This window comes from Carassius gibelio, chromosome A10 (assembly GCF_023724105.1).
Source record: "Carassius gibelio isolate Cgi1373 ecotype wild population from Czech Republic chromosome A10, carGib1.2-hapl.c, whole genome shotgun sequence".
In the NCBI taxonomy this organism is placed as follows: domain Eukaryota; kingdom Metazoa; phylum Chordata; class Actinopteri; order Cypriniformes; family Cyprinidae; genus Carassius; species Carassius gibelio.
Window position 1 is genome coordinate 1,683,680 of NC_068380.1, and position 15,176 is coordinate 1,698,855.

Below are 15,176 nucleotides of genomic sequence, written 5' to 3' on the forward strand. Positions count from 1 at the left end.
TGCAGCTGGAGGATTCACGTCGGCGAGGACAAACGCGTCTTGCTGGACGTGCAGCTGTAAGTCCTTCTGGAACATTCTGTTCTGAAAACAACAGCAAAGTCTGCTGGTTTGGCTGCTTTGCTGGCTGACGTGTCAAACTGCTGCTGCTTGAATCGAACCAAGCCCACAGACCTGCTGGATGCGATGACTCACCGAACCGCCTGAATGACTCGCACATTTTCTCATTTCCTCCCACACAAACCCCTCATCTCTCGCCCACTGTCTCTTTCTCTCTCTCTCTCTCTCTCTCATTAGCTTGAATCTGAGCGACAGTGATATGCTAACCATTTTGGATGGAGATGAGGTCACAACACGTATACTGGGGCAGTTTGTTGGGGGAACCAACCCTTTTAAGATGTCCTCCTCGACCCCTGACCTCACCATCACCTTCCACTCAGACCCAGCCGGTCTGGTCTTTGGGAAAGGAGAGGGTTTCATCATCAACTACATGGGTAAGGACACTCGAGCTAATTGCAACATAGTTAAAATGCATAAATTAGACTTAGTCTCATGCTAATTGCTCTCAAACATGGCAAGAGTGTTTTCAAAACCTGACTGTCTGGAACTGAAGAGTTTTTTTGCATAATAAGCAAGATATCTTTGTGAATACTTAATTACTTCATTTTAACCTGTCCATAAACGTCATGTATAACAACAAACGTTGATTGGTCACTTTGATATATTTTCTTCTGGGTAGTACTTGAGGAAATTGCACTGTGGATCAGGCCAGTGTTATTTATACACTATTATAGTAGAATCTATTCAGTTTGAATTAGCTTTTATTTTCATTTTTAATTTTAGTTTATGTTTTAGTAAATTTGATATGTACTTTTGTAATTTTTATTCATTGTATTATATATTTCTATGTCTTTTCTTTTTTTTACTTAGAACTTAGAAAACTGGAAATTTTTAAATGGCAAATAATTGAAATAAAACCTTTGAATATTGAATTTTGCATCTTATATTAATATTTTATTTCCGATAATTTTACTACTTTAACATAAAAGAAGATTAGAAATGTTGCCATGGCAAAGAACGGACCTAAAATACATTTAAGTTGAAGTACTAAAATTACTAAAACTGAATGTAAAAATAAATATTATACGAATTTTTATATTTTTAAGTTTTTCATTTAATATTTGTATTTTAATATTTATTTCAGATTTCATTTGAGTTATTTAGTACTCCAGCTTAAATTTAGCTAAAGAAACATTTCTAGTATTCGTTAAGTTTAAGTTTTTTTAATTAATTTTTTTTCATTTAATATTTAAATCTTATTTTATTTCCGGTTAACAAAATTTTGGTTAACAATAATAAAAAAAGGCAGTCACAGTGTATAGACAAATTTAATTTCCATACTAAAGAAAAGCTTTATGCACAAACATTCAGTCTTGTATGAGTATCACGTACACACACAGATAATCTCAATGCAACTCTTTCTTTTCAAATTACTTTAACCGATCCATTTGAACCGATGTTCTCAAATGGACAGCATGTATTTCAGTCAAGTGTTGTTGTTTTTTTGCACAGATGCAACTATTTTCAGCTCTTGAAATCTCCCACCATCCTCTGCTCCTCCTCCTCTCCTGGCTGCCCTCATTCATTCACATTTAGTTTTGTCTCTATCCTCTCCCATAGGATATACACACAGCACATTAGCTTGCAATCTCCAGTAATGGCTTGAACTCACAAGACAGAGATACTCTTTTTATGTAATATAATGGTAGAGGATAAAGTTCCCAGCTGAATAAAGGTCACAGATACACTGTGAATTCACAATGGCGGTTGATTTGCACATGAACTGAGCGCATGTGGAATCTAAAGAAACCCACATTAGTGCTGCGCTAACATCGTACATGAACATCCAGCTTTGTTAGGAATAGCTAATAAATTGGAAAACAGTTCTGAATGCCTTATAAATAAAAAATTAATCTACTCAGGCCTTTTAAATTTATTTATACTTTTTTTGACAACTACAAGATCTGAAATCTTATGAATAAAGAACTAAAACTAAAAGAGCTGTGACCTAGCAGTTAGCGTGCATACTCCTCCACACTGAGCCGACACGTTTGTGCAGGCAAAGCAAGATCAATTTGATGTTTTGATTCCTGAAAGGCCAAAAGTAATATAAAACTAGGTTTTACATTTCCTAAAAATGAGTGAGTGGTGCTTGCTCATGCATAAGTCGCCTCCATAATGCTAGGGTGTTGTGGATGGTTACTAGGTGGTTGCTTACTGGCCTAGGTCAATAAAATCCACCCTAGTGTGAGTTTCTGGTCTCTATGAGTCACATCTCTCCTTTATTGTGAGTAAATAGGATTTTCATGATCTGCTAGGCAAAAATTGTCCATTCACTGTAATAACACCTTTTAAATCAGATGCCATGTGTATATGGTACGTGCATTTATGTACTGATTTATTTTTATATTGTTTTTACATTTTATTTTTATTTTTTTATTTGTTTTTTTTGCATAATTTCTTTGAAATATTTATTTTTAGGGAGATCAATTTATTTGCATTTATTGTATTATTTTATCATAGTTATTTATTATTTTATTTTGGGTGGATAAGGGGATGGAAGGGGATTGGTGACCATGTTTTTGGCTATCCTGTCAATATATATATATATATATAAATGGGGAAGGAGTGGTGACATAATTTTTTGCAATACTACTGTATTTTTATCCTGTTAATTTCATTCAAAAAAATGTCCAGACAGACTTTCTGTGTGATGAGTAGAAGAGTTTAAATAATTTCACTTCTTTTTTCAGAGGTGTCACACAATGACTCATGTCCAGACCTACCTGAGATCCAGAACGGCTGGAAGACCACTTCTCATGCGGCGCTTGTGCGTGGAGCCCGTATCACATATCAGTGCGACCCAGGGTACGACCTAGTGGGCAGTGAAACCCTGACCTGTCAGGTGGACCTGAGCTGGAACACGCAGCCTCCGTTCTGCGAGAAGAGTGAGTCAAGCACAGTTGGGTGTCTTTGCTAATTGGAATCTAAAAGAACTTTCACTTTCAGCGGATTCAAATGTCATCCTTTTCTGCTGTGTCTCCTTTTCTTGCTTCCCTTCATTAGTTATGTACTGCACAGACCCTGGACACGTGGAGCACTCCACACGCACACTGTCTGATCCCAAACTCTTGGTCGGCACCACTATCCAGTATAGCTGCATTCCCAGATACATCCTGCAGGGCGGCGCCACACTCACTTGCTATGGTCGAGAACCCGGCACCCCTGTTTGGACGTCTCGCTTGCCTCATTGTGTTTGTGAGTTCCCATAAAATGTTTTGTCCAAAATGTTTTTGTGTTTTATGTTTTATTTCCTATTTAATCCCTCAATCATTCCTGGTTTATTTCCCTGTATATTAGCGGAGGAGTCAGTGTCCTGTGAGAATCCTGGCCTTCCTGACAATGGCTACCAGATATTGTCTAAAAGGCTTTACCTACCGGGAGAGTCTCTAACCTTCATGTGCTACCAAGGCTATGAGCTTATTGGTGAGATGGCTATCAAGTGCATTCTGGGAAATCCCTCTTTTTGGAGCGGCCCATTACCTCTTTGCAGAGGTAAGAATCATATATGGTATTTACAAAAAATGCAGTATCCATATATAATATGTATGTATATAAATGTATAGGGTTAACCCTTTATACCAAGATTTATTTATTTATTTTCTAATAATAATAATAATTATAATAATAATCTATATTATTATTATTACTTTGTTACTGTTATTTTACTTCCCAAAAATTACAAACTTAGCTACATAACAGATATTTTCTTTTCAAATGCATTTTCAAACGTATTTATTGAATATTCAAAGAATATCTTCATATATTTAAAATACAAATATTGTCTTAGAATAGTCATTATATTTTTTTTATGCAGCTGAATAACAGATGTTTAATTTTCAAAGGTATTTAATTAATATTCAAAAAATATATATTTAAAAAATTTAATATATTCTAAGAATACTTAGAATATTCATTAAATGTATGTTATGCAGCTTCATTAGGGTAGTAATGAATTAAAACAAAGTGCAGATGTTGGGATTACATTTTGTGATCACCATTACTTTTATAACATATATTACTTGTGTGTTTGTGTGTGTGTATAAATATAAATGCATAAAAAAATGCATTTAGCAGACGCTTTTATCCAAATCGACTTACAGTTTATTCAGGCTATCAATTTTTACCTGGTGAATGAAACCCCCAACATTGCGCTTGATAACGCAATGCGTCACCAATTGAGCTACAGGAACACAATATATATATATATATATATATATATATATATATACACACACACACACACACACACACACACACACACACACACACACACAAGTAATATATGTCTAATTTTATTATTTAATTAGATTTTTATATTATTTATTAAATGTTGATGTATTAAATATATTTATTTTGACCCAATATATTTCAGCCAATCATGAATGCTCTAGCAGTCATGCACTAGAGGGTAAGTTTTATTTTTTAAATGTACTAGTTTAAGCAAAGGTTTAGTTTGTTTAGTTCTACTGTAAGTGTCTACCTTTAATATCAGAAGCAGAAAAGGATCATTGTTATATGAGAGATTATATATTTATAATGTTTGATAGATGTAGTGTGTAAAGAAAGCGGAAATGAATTATTAGCATATATCATCTTGTATCTTGTCTAGTTGCTGAAGCCACGGCAGATTCTTCTTTTGATGGGGGAAGTATGGCTCTAGCGCTATTTATACTGGTGCTGCTAGTGTCTGTTTTACTGGGAGGAGCCTACATCTATGTCACAAGGTGAGCAATACAGAAAGTGAAAAGTATAAATCTTATGTGTGCACAGCTCTGGGCACTTACACATGTTTTGTTTCTGATTTAATAGATTGCTCAAAGCTACTTATATTAATAAAATGGTGCTCAGTGCCACCACTTGTTGTGAAATGAGATTGGTTTCTTTATAAAGCATGTAATGGCTTGAAGCGCAATGATATGTGTAGGTGGGAAAACACCATGACTGATCGCTGATGCGAGAGAACGTGCTGCATTTGAAGCCCTGTGAAACACCCTTCTCTGTTCCTCAGGTGCCGTTATCATTCAAACTTGAGACTTCCTCTGATGTATCCGCATCCCTACAGCCAGATAACCGTGGAAACAGAGTTTGACAACCCTCTCTACGAGACTGGAGGGGTGAGAATCTCCCAGAACACCTCAATGCCACATAACAAGGCCCTTGAAATCACACTTTAGTGACACTGTAGCAGCTACACGTGTTTATTTGATGATCACACACTGGAAGATCCTCCGTAATGCCTGTATTTCTCATGTTTATGTTGTACAGGACACAAGAGAATATGAGGTGTCCATATGAAGAGTCCCACAGACACGTCCCGTACTGCTCCAGTGCTTACAGGAAGTGATGTAAATAGATCCTGTCAACTCCACTCTCCCCACCTCCCCAACCTACAGAGGACAGAGAGGGGCGTGAAGGGAACGGGGCTGTGAAACAGGAAGTACCAGTGCAGAGATCGTTTGGCCAGTAGACGTTACTGTGGTTTTACGACATTTGTGCTCACAGCCAGAGGTTCTCATTCTGCCATTCACAAACACGCATGTGTGTGTGTGATATTACAAGCGCGTGAAAAACAACACGTAAAGAGTTTGCACAGTGTTCTTTCGCCTCAATACCGTGACTTGCAGGACAGGTTAACCCTGGCGTTCGTAACCCCTTTGCTCCGATACGAAGGGGTGGTGGTGGCGCTGTCCCGTGTCTGTCTGTGCCCCGTCCTGCCTGCTGTCATTTTTAAGTCTTTGTACTTAGAGCAGTTTGTAGTGCAGGTTTTAAAAGTAGTATTTTTTCCTGCAAGTGATGTCCTACTGCAGCAGAGAGCAGATGATGTATTTATTTTGAAGTATATGTGAAATGTTCTCTGCTGAATAATGAATACTTCATTTTGGAGATCGAGGAAAAAAAAATGTAACTGATTTCTCTAAAGAAATGTGAAAAATAAAAATCTTTTCTAACACTGATGTGTCCTGATTTATTTGAAAAGACATCTGACAGATGTGGAGCCCCGAAGGAAAATAAATAAAGCAACATATAACTTTTACAATTCATACAATTATTTTTTTATTAAATTCAGTCCTGAATTTACTTTTGTATTTAGTTTCCCCCCTTAATTTATTCTGTTTTGTTCCCTTTTTTAAAATATTTTTTAGTAATACACTTTTTTTTCTCACAATTATGAGTCTGTATGACAATTTAGACTTTTTCCCCCCATAATCCTGTGTTTATTTCTCACAATTCTGACTTTTTCTCAATTCAGAATTAAATTAAACTCCCAGTTGTGAGTTTATAGTAGTAGCTCATAATTAGTGTATTAACCTGAGACATAAATTCACAATTTTGAGACGTCTGAATTGTGAGATATTTATTTTGTGCTGCAAAAAAAAACAAAAAAAAAAATAATCAAAATTGCTAGTTTATGTGAGTTTATATCTCATAATTCTGACTTCTATGGAGGTGGAAACACCAGAGTCACAGCGAAAGTTTCGCATGTTATCTCGTTTCTCAGTCCACCCATTTCCTTTGACTGTGTTATCTTCTTTTGAAAACAATACGGTGTTAAATGGGTGCATTACTATCCAATTTGCACTTTCTTATACACGTTACCAAAGAATCGTTCAGCAAAACCTGATCACATTCAAGATTCAGAGACTCAGGAAAAACAAAAGCCACTGGCTGTCCGGAAAGATCTGATCTGATAGTCTGAATGTTTAAAACTACGTTCACTTCCTCTTTGTGCTTTCCGTACCATTTGACTTCACCGCGGAGCACTGAGTCTGGAGATAACGCAACGTTCAGTGTTTGCCGCGTGAAGGTCAGTTAATCGGCTCCTTAATTAGTTGTGTTCAATGCAACACTTTTCAAATCACATTATCAGTGCAATATATATTTTTTTGCTTCTACCTGTAGCCTGTATTTCCTGTCCATGTCATGCATGTGGCATAAACCACTTTCACTTTTTTAATATGCAAAAGAACGCTATTTTTAAAGAATGTTATGTAATTCAAAGATAAGATCTGATGAATCAAAAAGCTTTGTAAGACACTCATGGCTTCTGAAACCAGTTTTCTTGTAGTTATCAACGAAACATTTGAGGAAGGAGTCAACAGAGGAAGTGCAGTCATTTCTGTGTTTAAACGTAACTATTTTTCTGTCTTGGCGTGATGCGGCTGTCAGTTAAACGGTCAGTTGTACTCCTGCTAACCGTCTTCGGAACTTATACGCTTACTAGGACTCTATATGAGGTGCTAACATGCCCTGGAGTGGTTCCCAGAACTCATGTGGTGTCTATAGGGGTTCGAAACTTGAACCAGACACTGTACCGGTATAACAAGAACACACCGATGGTGTTTGTGGGAGGGGTTCCACGATCAGGGACCACCTTGATGCGTGCCATGCTTGATGCCCACCCTGACATCCGCTGCGGGGAGGAGACGCGGGTGATCCCCAGGATGCTGTCTCTGCGGCAGGGCTGGGGGAGGCAGACGGGGGAGCGCTGGGCTCTGGAGGAAGAGGGAGTCAGTCAAGAGATGCTGGATGCTGCGACCAGAGCGTTCCTGCTGGAGATCATCGCACGGCACGGGGATCCTGCACCACTGCTGTGCAATAAAGACCCCTTTACACTGAAGAGTGCCCTTTATCTGTCATACATTTTCCCCAAGTAAGATATCTCCTTTTTAGAGGTGCATTCAGGGATTTCATTAATTATTACATTTTTTTTTTTGTTTTGTTCGTAAAAGGTTTTACACAAAGACATTTGTAGTCCTTCTAATAAATATATTTACACCTATTGAAAATGGGTTCCATCGTGAGGGCCAACATGTCTTAATAGAAAAATGTAAAAATCTAGCTGCTGATACAGTCTAGAAGTGTTGTTTTTATTTGATTCAATCTTATTTGAATGTTTTACACAAAGACATTTGTAAATCTTCAGTATAATATGTATAGGCTACGGATATTTATTTCACATGGAGTTTCTTGAGCAGCAAACCAGCATATTAAAAATTATTTCTGAAGGTTCATGTGACAACTGAAGACGGGAGTAATGATGCTGAAATTTCAGCTGTGCATCAATGGAATAATTTTCACATAGATTTAATAGTGCATTGCTCTTTAACTGGAAAAAAAGTCTAAAACAAAGGCAATATTTTGTACTGCATAAAGAAATGCCAGCAAAATCCTTCTTATTTCTAGCCTTTTTCATGACATTGCAGTCTTTCTGTCTCACTCCTCATGCCATCATCTGTCCTTACAGCTCTAAATTCCTGCTAATGCTCAGAGACGGCCGGGCGTCTGTGCACTCTATGATCTCCAGACGAGTGACTATTGGTGGCTTCAACCTGTCTAGTTACAGGGACTGTCTAACTAAATGGAGCAACGCAGTCGAAGTCATGTTCTCCCAGTGTATGGCAGTAGGCCGGAGTCGCTGTATGACCGTCCGCTATGAGGATCTGGTGCTGCAGCCACGAGCCACTATGCAGCGTATCCTGAACTTTCTGAAATCACCATGGCATGAAGGTGTGCTTCACCATGAGGAGGCCATCGGGCAGCCTGGAGGAGTATCACTGTCTCGGTAGGGTGAAATTACATTTAAAGGGATAGTTCAGCCAAAAATGAAATTTCTGTCATCATTTACACACCCTCTACTTGTTCAAAAGCTTTATGGGTTTCTTTCTTCTGTTGAACATATTTTGATATTTTGAAGAATCTTGGTAGCCAGACTGCTGATGGTACCCATTGACTTCCATAGTATTTCCTTCAATACTATGGAAGTCAATGGTTACCATTAACTGTTTGGTTCTTCAAAATATCTTCTTTTGGGACCAAAGCTGAAATAAATGTATACTGTTTTGGGACAACTTGAGAGTGAATAAATGATGAGAGTATTTTAATTTCTGGGTGAACTATACCTTTAATGATTTAGGTGCCGGCCTTCCACTGTTCCTCTGATGATCCTCGCTTTCCACTTTGTTTTAAAGAAGTGAACGCTCCACGGATCAGGTGATCAAACCAGTTAACCTGGAAGCCCTCACACGCTGGGTAGGCCACATCCCAGCAGACGTCCAGCAGGACATGGAGAACATCGCACCAATGCTGAGCAGGCTGGGCTACAACCCCAAAGCCAATCCGCCAGACTATGGTCCACCAGATCCGGAAGTGATCAACAATACTGAAAGGGTATATTTGAACACAGAATATGACATACATTTAATTTTATTCAGTGCAACTCATTAGATCAGAGTTGCTAGTTATTCAGTAATAATTTCTAGGTTTCCATGTCTTTCCTAGGTACTGAGAGGAGATTTTAAAACTCCCACAAGACTGAAAAGATTGGTACAAGTGAGTGCATGCTTTTACGTTTTTAAAGCCTAGTGTATGCTATTTGATACAGATATTTCTAAGGTCCCTAAGTTATCAACACAATCAAACTTCAGGTTGTGGTACCCAAGTGTCTTAGCTGTGAAATAGTAAACATAAGTATAATTTTCTATTGTTAGTAATATTTCAAGAGAGTGACAATGCAGTGGTCAGCTATATTGTTACACTCTAAGACATCAAAGATATGTCTCAATACACCATGTTAAAATGAAAATGTGTCAAATGGTGTTTCAACTTTATTTTGAATTACAGTATCTATTGCATTTGTAGTGTTTGAGGCTTGAAGGAAATGTACAAGTTGAACAGAAAATGTACTGTTAGTTTTCTTTTTGGCCTTGTAAGTATTAGCAACTGCAACAAATTAAATACTGTAACAAGTACGATACTCAACAAAAAGCGAATATGCACATTTATAAAAAAATATTTTGTCTACATTTCCAATAAACTGTTCATTTAAAACAAACAAATGATTTCACTATTTTAACTATTATTTCATATGACAGGCTTTACAGGGTTAAACATACTTTTTGACAAAAATGTGAAAGTCTGTTTGAAAGAAAGACAGTACAAGCACAAGCACATATTTCAAGTTAAACAATAGATGAATCAGTGATTCAACAAAAGATTTAATATTATTTTGTCTGATTTGGTAGTCAGATATTAGTAGACCATGTTAACATGAACTAGGGAAATCAAATGTCATTGCAATAATGTCAAACGTTGGTTTTAGAAATTTATTTATTTGCAGATTCCACTTTATTTGGTGTCTTGTCATCTAATGAAATGACACTATATGTCCCAATACATTTGTAAGAATATATAGGCACACTATGATTATAGGTTGCATTATGTCACTTTGTTTTTAATAAACTATATTATTTTTTAAATAATTTCTTGTTTTGACAGGGATCTCCAAAGATGGTTTCTAAAGAAGGTAGAAACTGAACAGAGTCATTGGTTGCAGTATGTGCTCGAGTTCAGCTTTGGATAACTTCACCACCATTTTGTGACATACAGATACAGAGAAACCTGAGAAGGAAATGAGGAGCATCGTTATGCTATAGCTGTGGTTACTGGGGTCTGATTTCGATGTTGCCAGAATCCATTAGAATAATAATGTGATTAAATCTTATTGTGTACCCAAATGTTGTTATGCAATAGACTGATGTCAAAGAAACACGTCTCAGGAAGGACATTAAACCCTGGACAGAGATCAACATTTTTACTTCCTGATGCTCTCAGAAGAGTATTGTTTGCTTTGTTTATCGAACAAAGCTTGCCATAATTCAGTTACACTGGACTTCCTGAACAATGCAGTTTTTTTGTCTTGTTTTGGGAAATGAGAAGTGTGATGTAGCGCTTGGTTTCGAACTGAATGTTGTTGCTATGTGCCTGCAATGCATTTCCTTGACCTAACTATTAAATTGAGCCATTCTTCTTTTCCTAGTGCCAAAATCCATTATTTTCCCTCAGTGCTTCCAAAAAAGCATTATTTCAATAAAATATTCTTTAAAAAATCGAGCGATGTTTTATTTTGAATCCTATTTGTGACATTATTTTGATCTCGAAACATTCAGAGCCAACACTGTGCACTGCATCATATCACTACGCCTTTCCCCAACCCCCACGAGCACACCAAATAAACATATATATCTGTTTTACGTCCAAAAAAACTAATTTATAAAATGCGTTTTTGTATAACTTAAACATAACGGATATGTTGATGCTTCCCACAAAATCAAGTTTTCAAATCGAATGTCAGCAATTGTTTAAATAGTGCGTCGGGTGTAGCGGCGGAAGGATACAGCGCGTTCTGTATAAATAGTCGGACCTTTTGTTTTGAGCCGTTAGGTTGCTTCCGTGACAAGACGACAAAGACGCACGCATTTCGCACTCTTCCAGAAAGAACATTTGTTTGTAAGTATGAAGTTAAATGTACACAGACGACGCCAGATATGTCGCTACTTAAAAACAACAGTATTTTATTTGATTTGAAGCGCTGGTGGAGTCATATAAACGTGTATTGTTGAGTGGGCTAATGCGTTAGCTTTTTATGCTATCCGGCCTGGTTGTTTCAGATGACTGTTTTTGCTTTTTTTTTGTAATTTTATGTGGATTAATATGAAAATATTATACTTTATATAATTATACATCGAATTGTTTTATGTACGTTTTGTAGTCATCGCGAATTTGGCGTCGAATTATACCGCGAAACAGTGCGGTGAGGGCGGGCAATCTCAAATCATCTGCGTATTTTCTTTGAACAACATCTGTTAGCAGTCGACACGTTCTTGAACATTTACCTGATCGAAATATGACTCATTAATAGTTAATTATCAATGTTTTTGTTACATTGTTGTTTTCTGGCCATTTTCTATGGCAAAATTCGCCATTTTGTTTTCAATCGTCCGCTGTAGTTACGCCCTGCTCTTAGCTTTGTCAGCAGAAGTGATGGCGTTTGCTCACAAACCTTTTGTTTCGCTTTCTTTTGAGGTAGTTTCTAGAGAATTCTTAGGCTTGTCTATTAATGAAACCGTACTCTTCATTATTTCGCAAAGCAGCACATACATTGATGTTAATTAGACTGAATATCTCTTTCTAGCGTAAAGATGCAGATTTTTGTGAAGACGCTGACTGGCAAGACCATCACCCTCGAGGTTGAGCCCAGCGACACCATTGAGAATGTGAAAGCTAAAATCCAAGATAAGGAAGGCATTCCTCCTGACCAACAGCGTCTGATCTTCGCTGGCAAGCAGCTGGAAGATGGACGCACACTGTCCGACTACAACATCCAGAAGGAATCCACCCTCCATCTTGTCCTGCGTCTGAGAGGTGGTATGCAGATTTTCGTCAAGACACTTACTGGCAAGACCATCACCCTCGAGGTGGAACCAAGCGACACCATTGAGAACGTGAAGGCCAAGATCCAGGACAAGGAAGGCATTCCTCCTGATCAGCAGCGTCTGATCTTTGCTGGAAAGCAGCTGGAAGATGGGCGCACACTGTCTGACTACAACATCCAGAAGGAGTCCACCCTCCACCTGGTGCTCCGTCTGAGAGGTGGTATGCAGATCTTTGTGAAGACCTTGACTGGTAAAACCATCACCCTCGAGGTTGAGCCCAGTGACACCATTGAGAATGTCAAAGCTAAAATCCAGGACAAGGAAGGCATTCCTCCTGATCAGCAGCGTCTGATCTTTGCTGGAAAGCAGCTGGAAGATGGGCGCACACTGTCTGACTACAACATCCAGAAGGAGTCCACCCTCCACTTGGTGCTCCGTCTGAGAGGTGGTATGCAAATCTTTGTGAAGACGCTGACTGGCAAGACCATCACCCTCGAGGTTGAGCCCAGCGACACCATTGAGAATGTCAAAGCTAAAATCCAAGACAAGGAAGGCATTCCTCCTGACCAGCAGCGTCTGATTTTTGCCGGCAAACAGCTGGAAGATGGGCGCACACTGTCCGACTACAACATCCAGAAGGAGTCCACCCTCCACCTGGTGCTCCGTCTGAGAGGTGGTATGCAGATCTTTGTGAAGACCTTGACTGGTAAAACCATCACCCTCGAGGTTGAGCCCAGCGACACCATTGAGAACGTGAAGGCCAAGATCCAGGACAAGGAAGGCATTCCTCCTGACCAGCAGCGTCTGATCTTCGCTGGAAAGCAGCTGGAAGATGGGCGCACGCTGTCCGACTACAACATCCAGAAGGAATCTACCCTCCATCTCGTCCTGCGTCTTCGTGGGGGCAATTAATATGCTCATGATGTTTACTATATAGGTCTTGAAAGTTATCAGACCAATTCCAGTATCATTTGTTTCATCTTAATCCTTCAATAAAGTTCTGGCATTCCTGAATCTCTTGTTTTGTCATCTCTGAAATCATTCACACACTTGTCACTTTTAAATTTACAATATGGAGTTCAAATCTGTTTTGTATGTAAAAAAAAAAAAAAAAAAAAACCTCACTGGTTTGAAAGTCAAATGATCTAAACATTGATCCAAGTGGATTGATTTCATGCTCTTTCTAGTACGGTAGTCTACATTGGAAGTGGGTCAAAACCTTTCCAAGTTTTGGTAAAACAAAATACCCGTTTTTGTCTTGGATTTTTTTTTTTTTTTTTTTTTTCAGTTCAAATGTGGACTTCTATTTAATTATCTAATTTGCTAGAAGGTGCATTTCATGCTGGTAATATTGCACTGGGATAAAGAATCGTGTAGAATGGGTAAGTAACACCTTTTAAACGTGAAATTAAAGTTTAAAAACTTCAATCTTTAAAACTTGAACTAGTGTTTCTGTGTTGGATTGCAGTTAAGCCTCTAGATGTCGCTAAAGGTTTGTGAAAAGCCATGAGACCTCTTGATGCTCTTATTTTTGGAGTGGCTCTCATGTATGTTCTGGCCGTCAACATCCTTTATCTGACCCTCAAGTCATTCTGCTCTAATGGGTAATGATTAAATAACTGGTAAATGCCTCTACCTTGACAATTGAAATTTTCTGTTGCAGATGGCCTAGAAGTAATATGCTGCTAGAGAGCAACTCTTAAATCGTTGAACTGTTGTTTGTTCACCTGTTCGAGAAACTGAGAATTGTGAGAATCAGTCGAGCCAGGTCTAATGAAAATACTTACCTGGTCTTCTGAAAAAGATTGCTGTATTAGAAGATAAACAATCCAAGAGCTAAAAGACAACAACAAAAAAAAAAACATTAAGCTGTTGATATTGGTCTGTTCAATGAGAAATATGTTGAAGATAATGAATAAGAACTGTAAATATTTCAAATGTGAGATCCATCTGATTTTGTGCTGGGATTAATGGAACTTTTAATTTAAATTTATATATCATAGTGTGACTGGGATTAAATTGTTTCTAAATTTAAAATGGCCAGCAGTTAATTACATTTAGACACTAGATTCCTGCTGCGTTACAGAGTCATGTGTTTTCAGAATGAAATGATGGCTTTAATGCAGATACATTTCTATACACCGGTAAATATCATTCATAATTAATGGCTTATGTTTGTCATGAAGTTAAAGGCCCAAAAAGTTTACAAGCAAATTAGCTTGTTTCCTTCATTAGGTTTATAGTCTGGATTTTGAATAAAATATCCTATTTAAAAAGCTCTTTTGATAGCGTTTTGCATCCACCCTGACTGGCATTTCATATTTAAAGGTTTTGCCTTCTTGTACACACTGGAGGAAGGATTCATTGATGTAAGATTTGCTCAGGCACTCCAAGAGCTTCCTCATATAAGCAACTCAAACATGAGACTCTTATTGTTCCTATTGCTTTGGTAAAAAAAAATTAATTAAACAGTCCGATACTTTATATTTTTTCCTTATTAATTTATTTTTCCTTAATTAATCCTTTACTTTTTTTTAAAAAAGTAATCCCTGGCAGATTATCTCTCGGAACTGTTTGTCTCTTTACATTTCACAAAGAATAATAGCTGTCACTGCAGGCTCTAGATAAGCCATTGTGCTACATTCATATGAGTTATCAGTGGCAAATACTTGTCCAATAAAGATACAATAACTCTTATCATGTTCTTCCAGCAGCTCTGTTTCATCATTTGCCATGGCGCTTTAAACATAATATACCATGTTTTTAATAACCGTTTAACAGTACAGTACATAAACAGTGAAAAAACAGTAAATGTATAAATCAATTTTATTTTGGACATCAAGC

The 15,176-nt window shown here is 37.6% G+C and overlaps 3 protein-coding genes across 16 annotated transcripts in view; all 3 read left to right on the forward strand.

Moving 5' to 3' along the window:
• Positions 1-6,070, forward strand: part of LOC128020760 (seizure 6-like protein) — a 44,778-nt gene extending 38,708 nt beyond the window's left edge. The window contains exons 9-17 of the mRNA XM_052607403.1: positions 1-56; positions 295-491; positions 2,811-3,005; positions 3,124-3,315; positions 3,418-3,612; positions 4,493-4,528; positions 4,730-4,844; positions 5,129-5,234; positions 5,386-6,070. The exon at positions 1-56 is cut by the window's left edge and continues 83 nt beyond it. Of these exons, the coding sequence (XP_052463363.1) occupies positions 1-56; positions 295-491; positions 2,811-3,005; positions 3,124-3,315; positions 3,418-3,612; positions 4,493-4,528; positions 4,730-4,844; positions 5,129-5,234; positions 5,386-5,415 (1,122 nt within the window). The 3' untranslated portion in view covers positions 5,416-6,070. The remainder of the gene's footprint in view (positions 57-294; positions 492-2,810; positions 3,006-3,123; positions 3,316-3,417; positions 3,613-4,492; positions 4,529-4,729; positions 4,845-5,128; positions 5,235-5,385) is intronic.
• A 683-nt stretch (positions 6,071-6,753) lies between these two features.
• Positions 6,754-11,008, forward strand: LOC128020770 (protein-tyrosine sulfotransferase 2). Its single transcript, XM_052607427.1, has 5 exons — positions 6,754-7,771; positions 8,366-8,683; positions 9,090-9,288; positions 9,400-9,450; positions 10,396-11,008. The coding sequence occupies exons 1-5, from the start codon at positions 7,275-7,277 to the stop codon at positions 10,432-10,434; spliced, it is 1,104 nt and encodes a 367-aa protein (XP_052463387.1). The 5' UTR covers positions 6,754-7,274; the 3' UTR covers positions 10,435-11,008.
• Positions 11,009-11,294: 286 nt separating this feature from the next.
• Positions 11,295-13,346, forward strand: LOC128020768 (polyubiquitin-B). 14 transcript variants are annotated; one of them, XM_052607420.1, is made up of 4 exons: positions 11,295-11,406; positions 12,092-12,549; positions 12,778-12,830; positions 13,059-13,346. In XM_052607420.1, exons 2-4 carry the CDS (start codon positions 12,099-12,101, stop codon positions 13,242-13,244), a joined length of 690 nt encoding a protein of 229 aa, XP_052463380.1. In that variant the 5' UTR covers positions 11,295-11,406; positions 12,092-12,098; the 3' UTR covers positions 13,245-13,346. The 14 variants fall into 14 exon arrangements, with proteins under 14 accessions (XP_052463380.1, XP_052463382.1, XP_052463379.1 ...); XM_052607422.1 differs by having other exon boundaries at positions 12,092-12,530; positions 12,759-12,830; XM_052607419.1 differs by lacking the exon at positions 12,778-12,830 and having other exon boundaries at positions 12,092-12,657; positions 13,114-13,346.
• Positions 13,347-15,176: the final 1,830 nt, after the last annotated feature.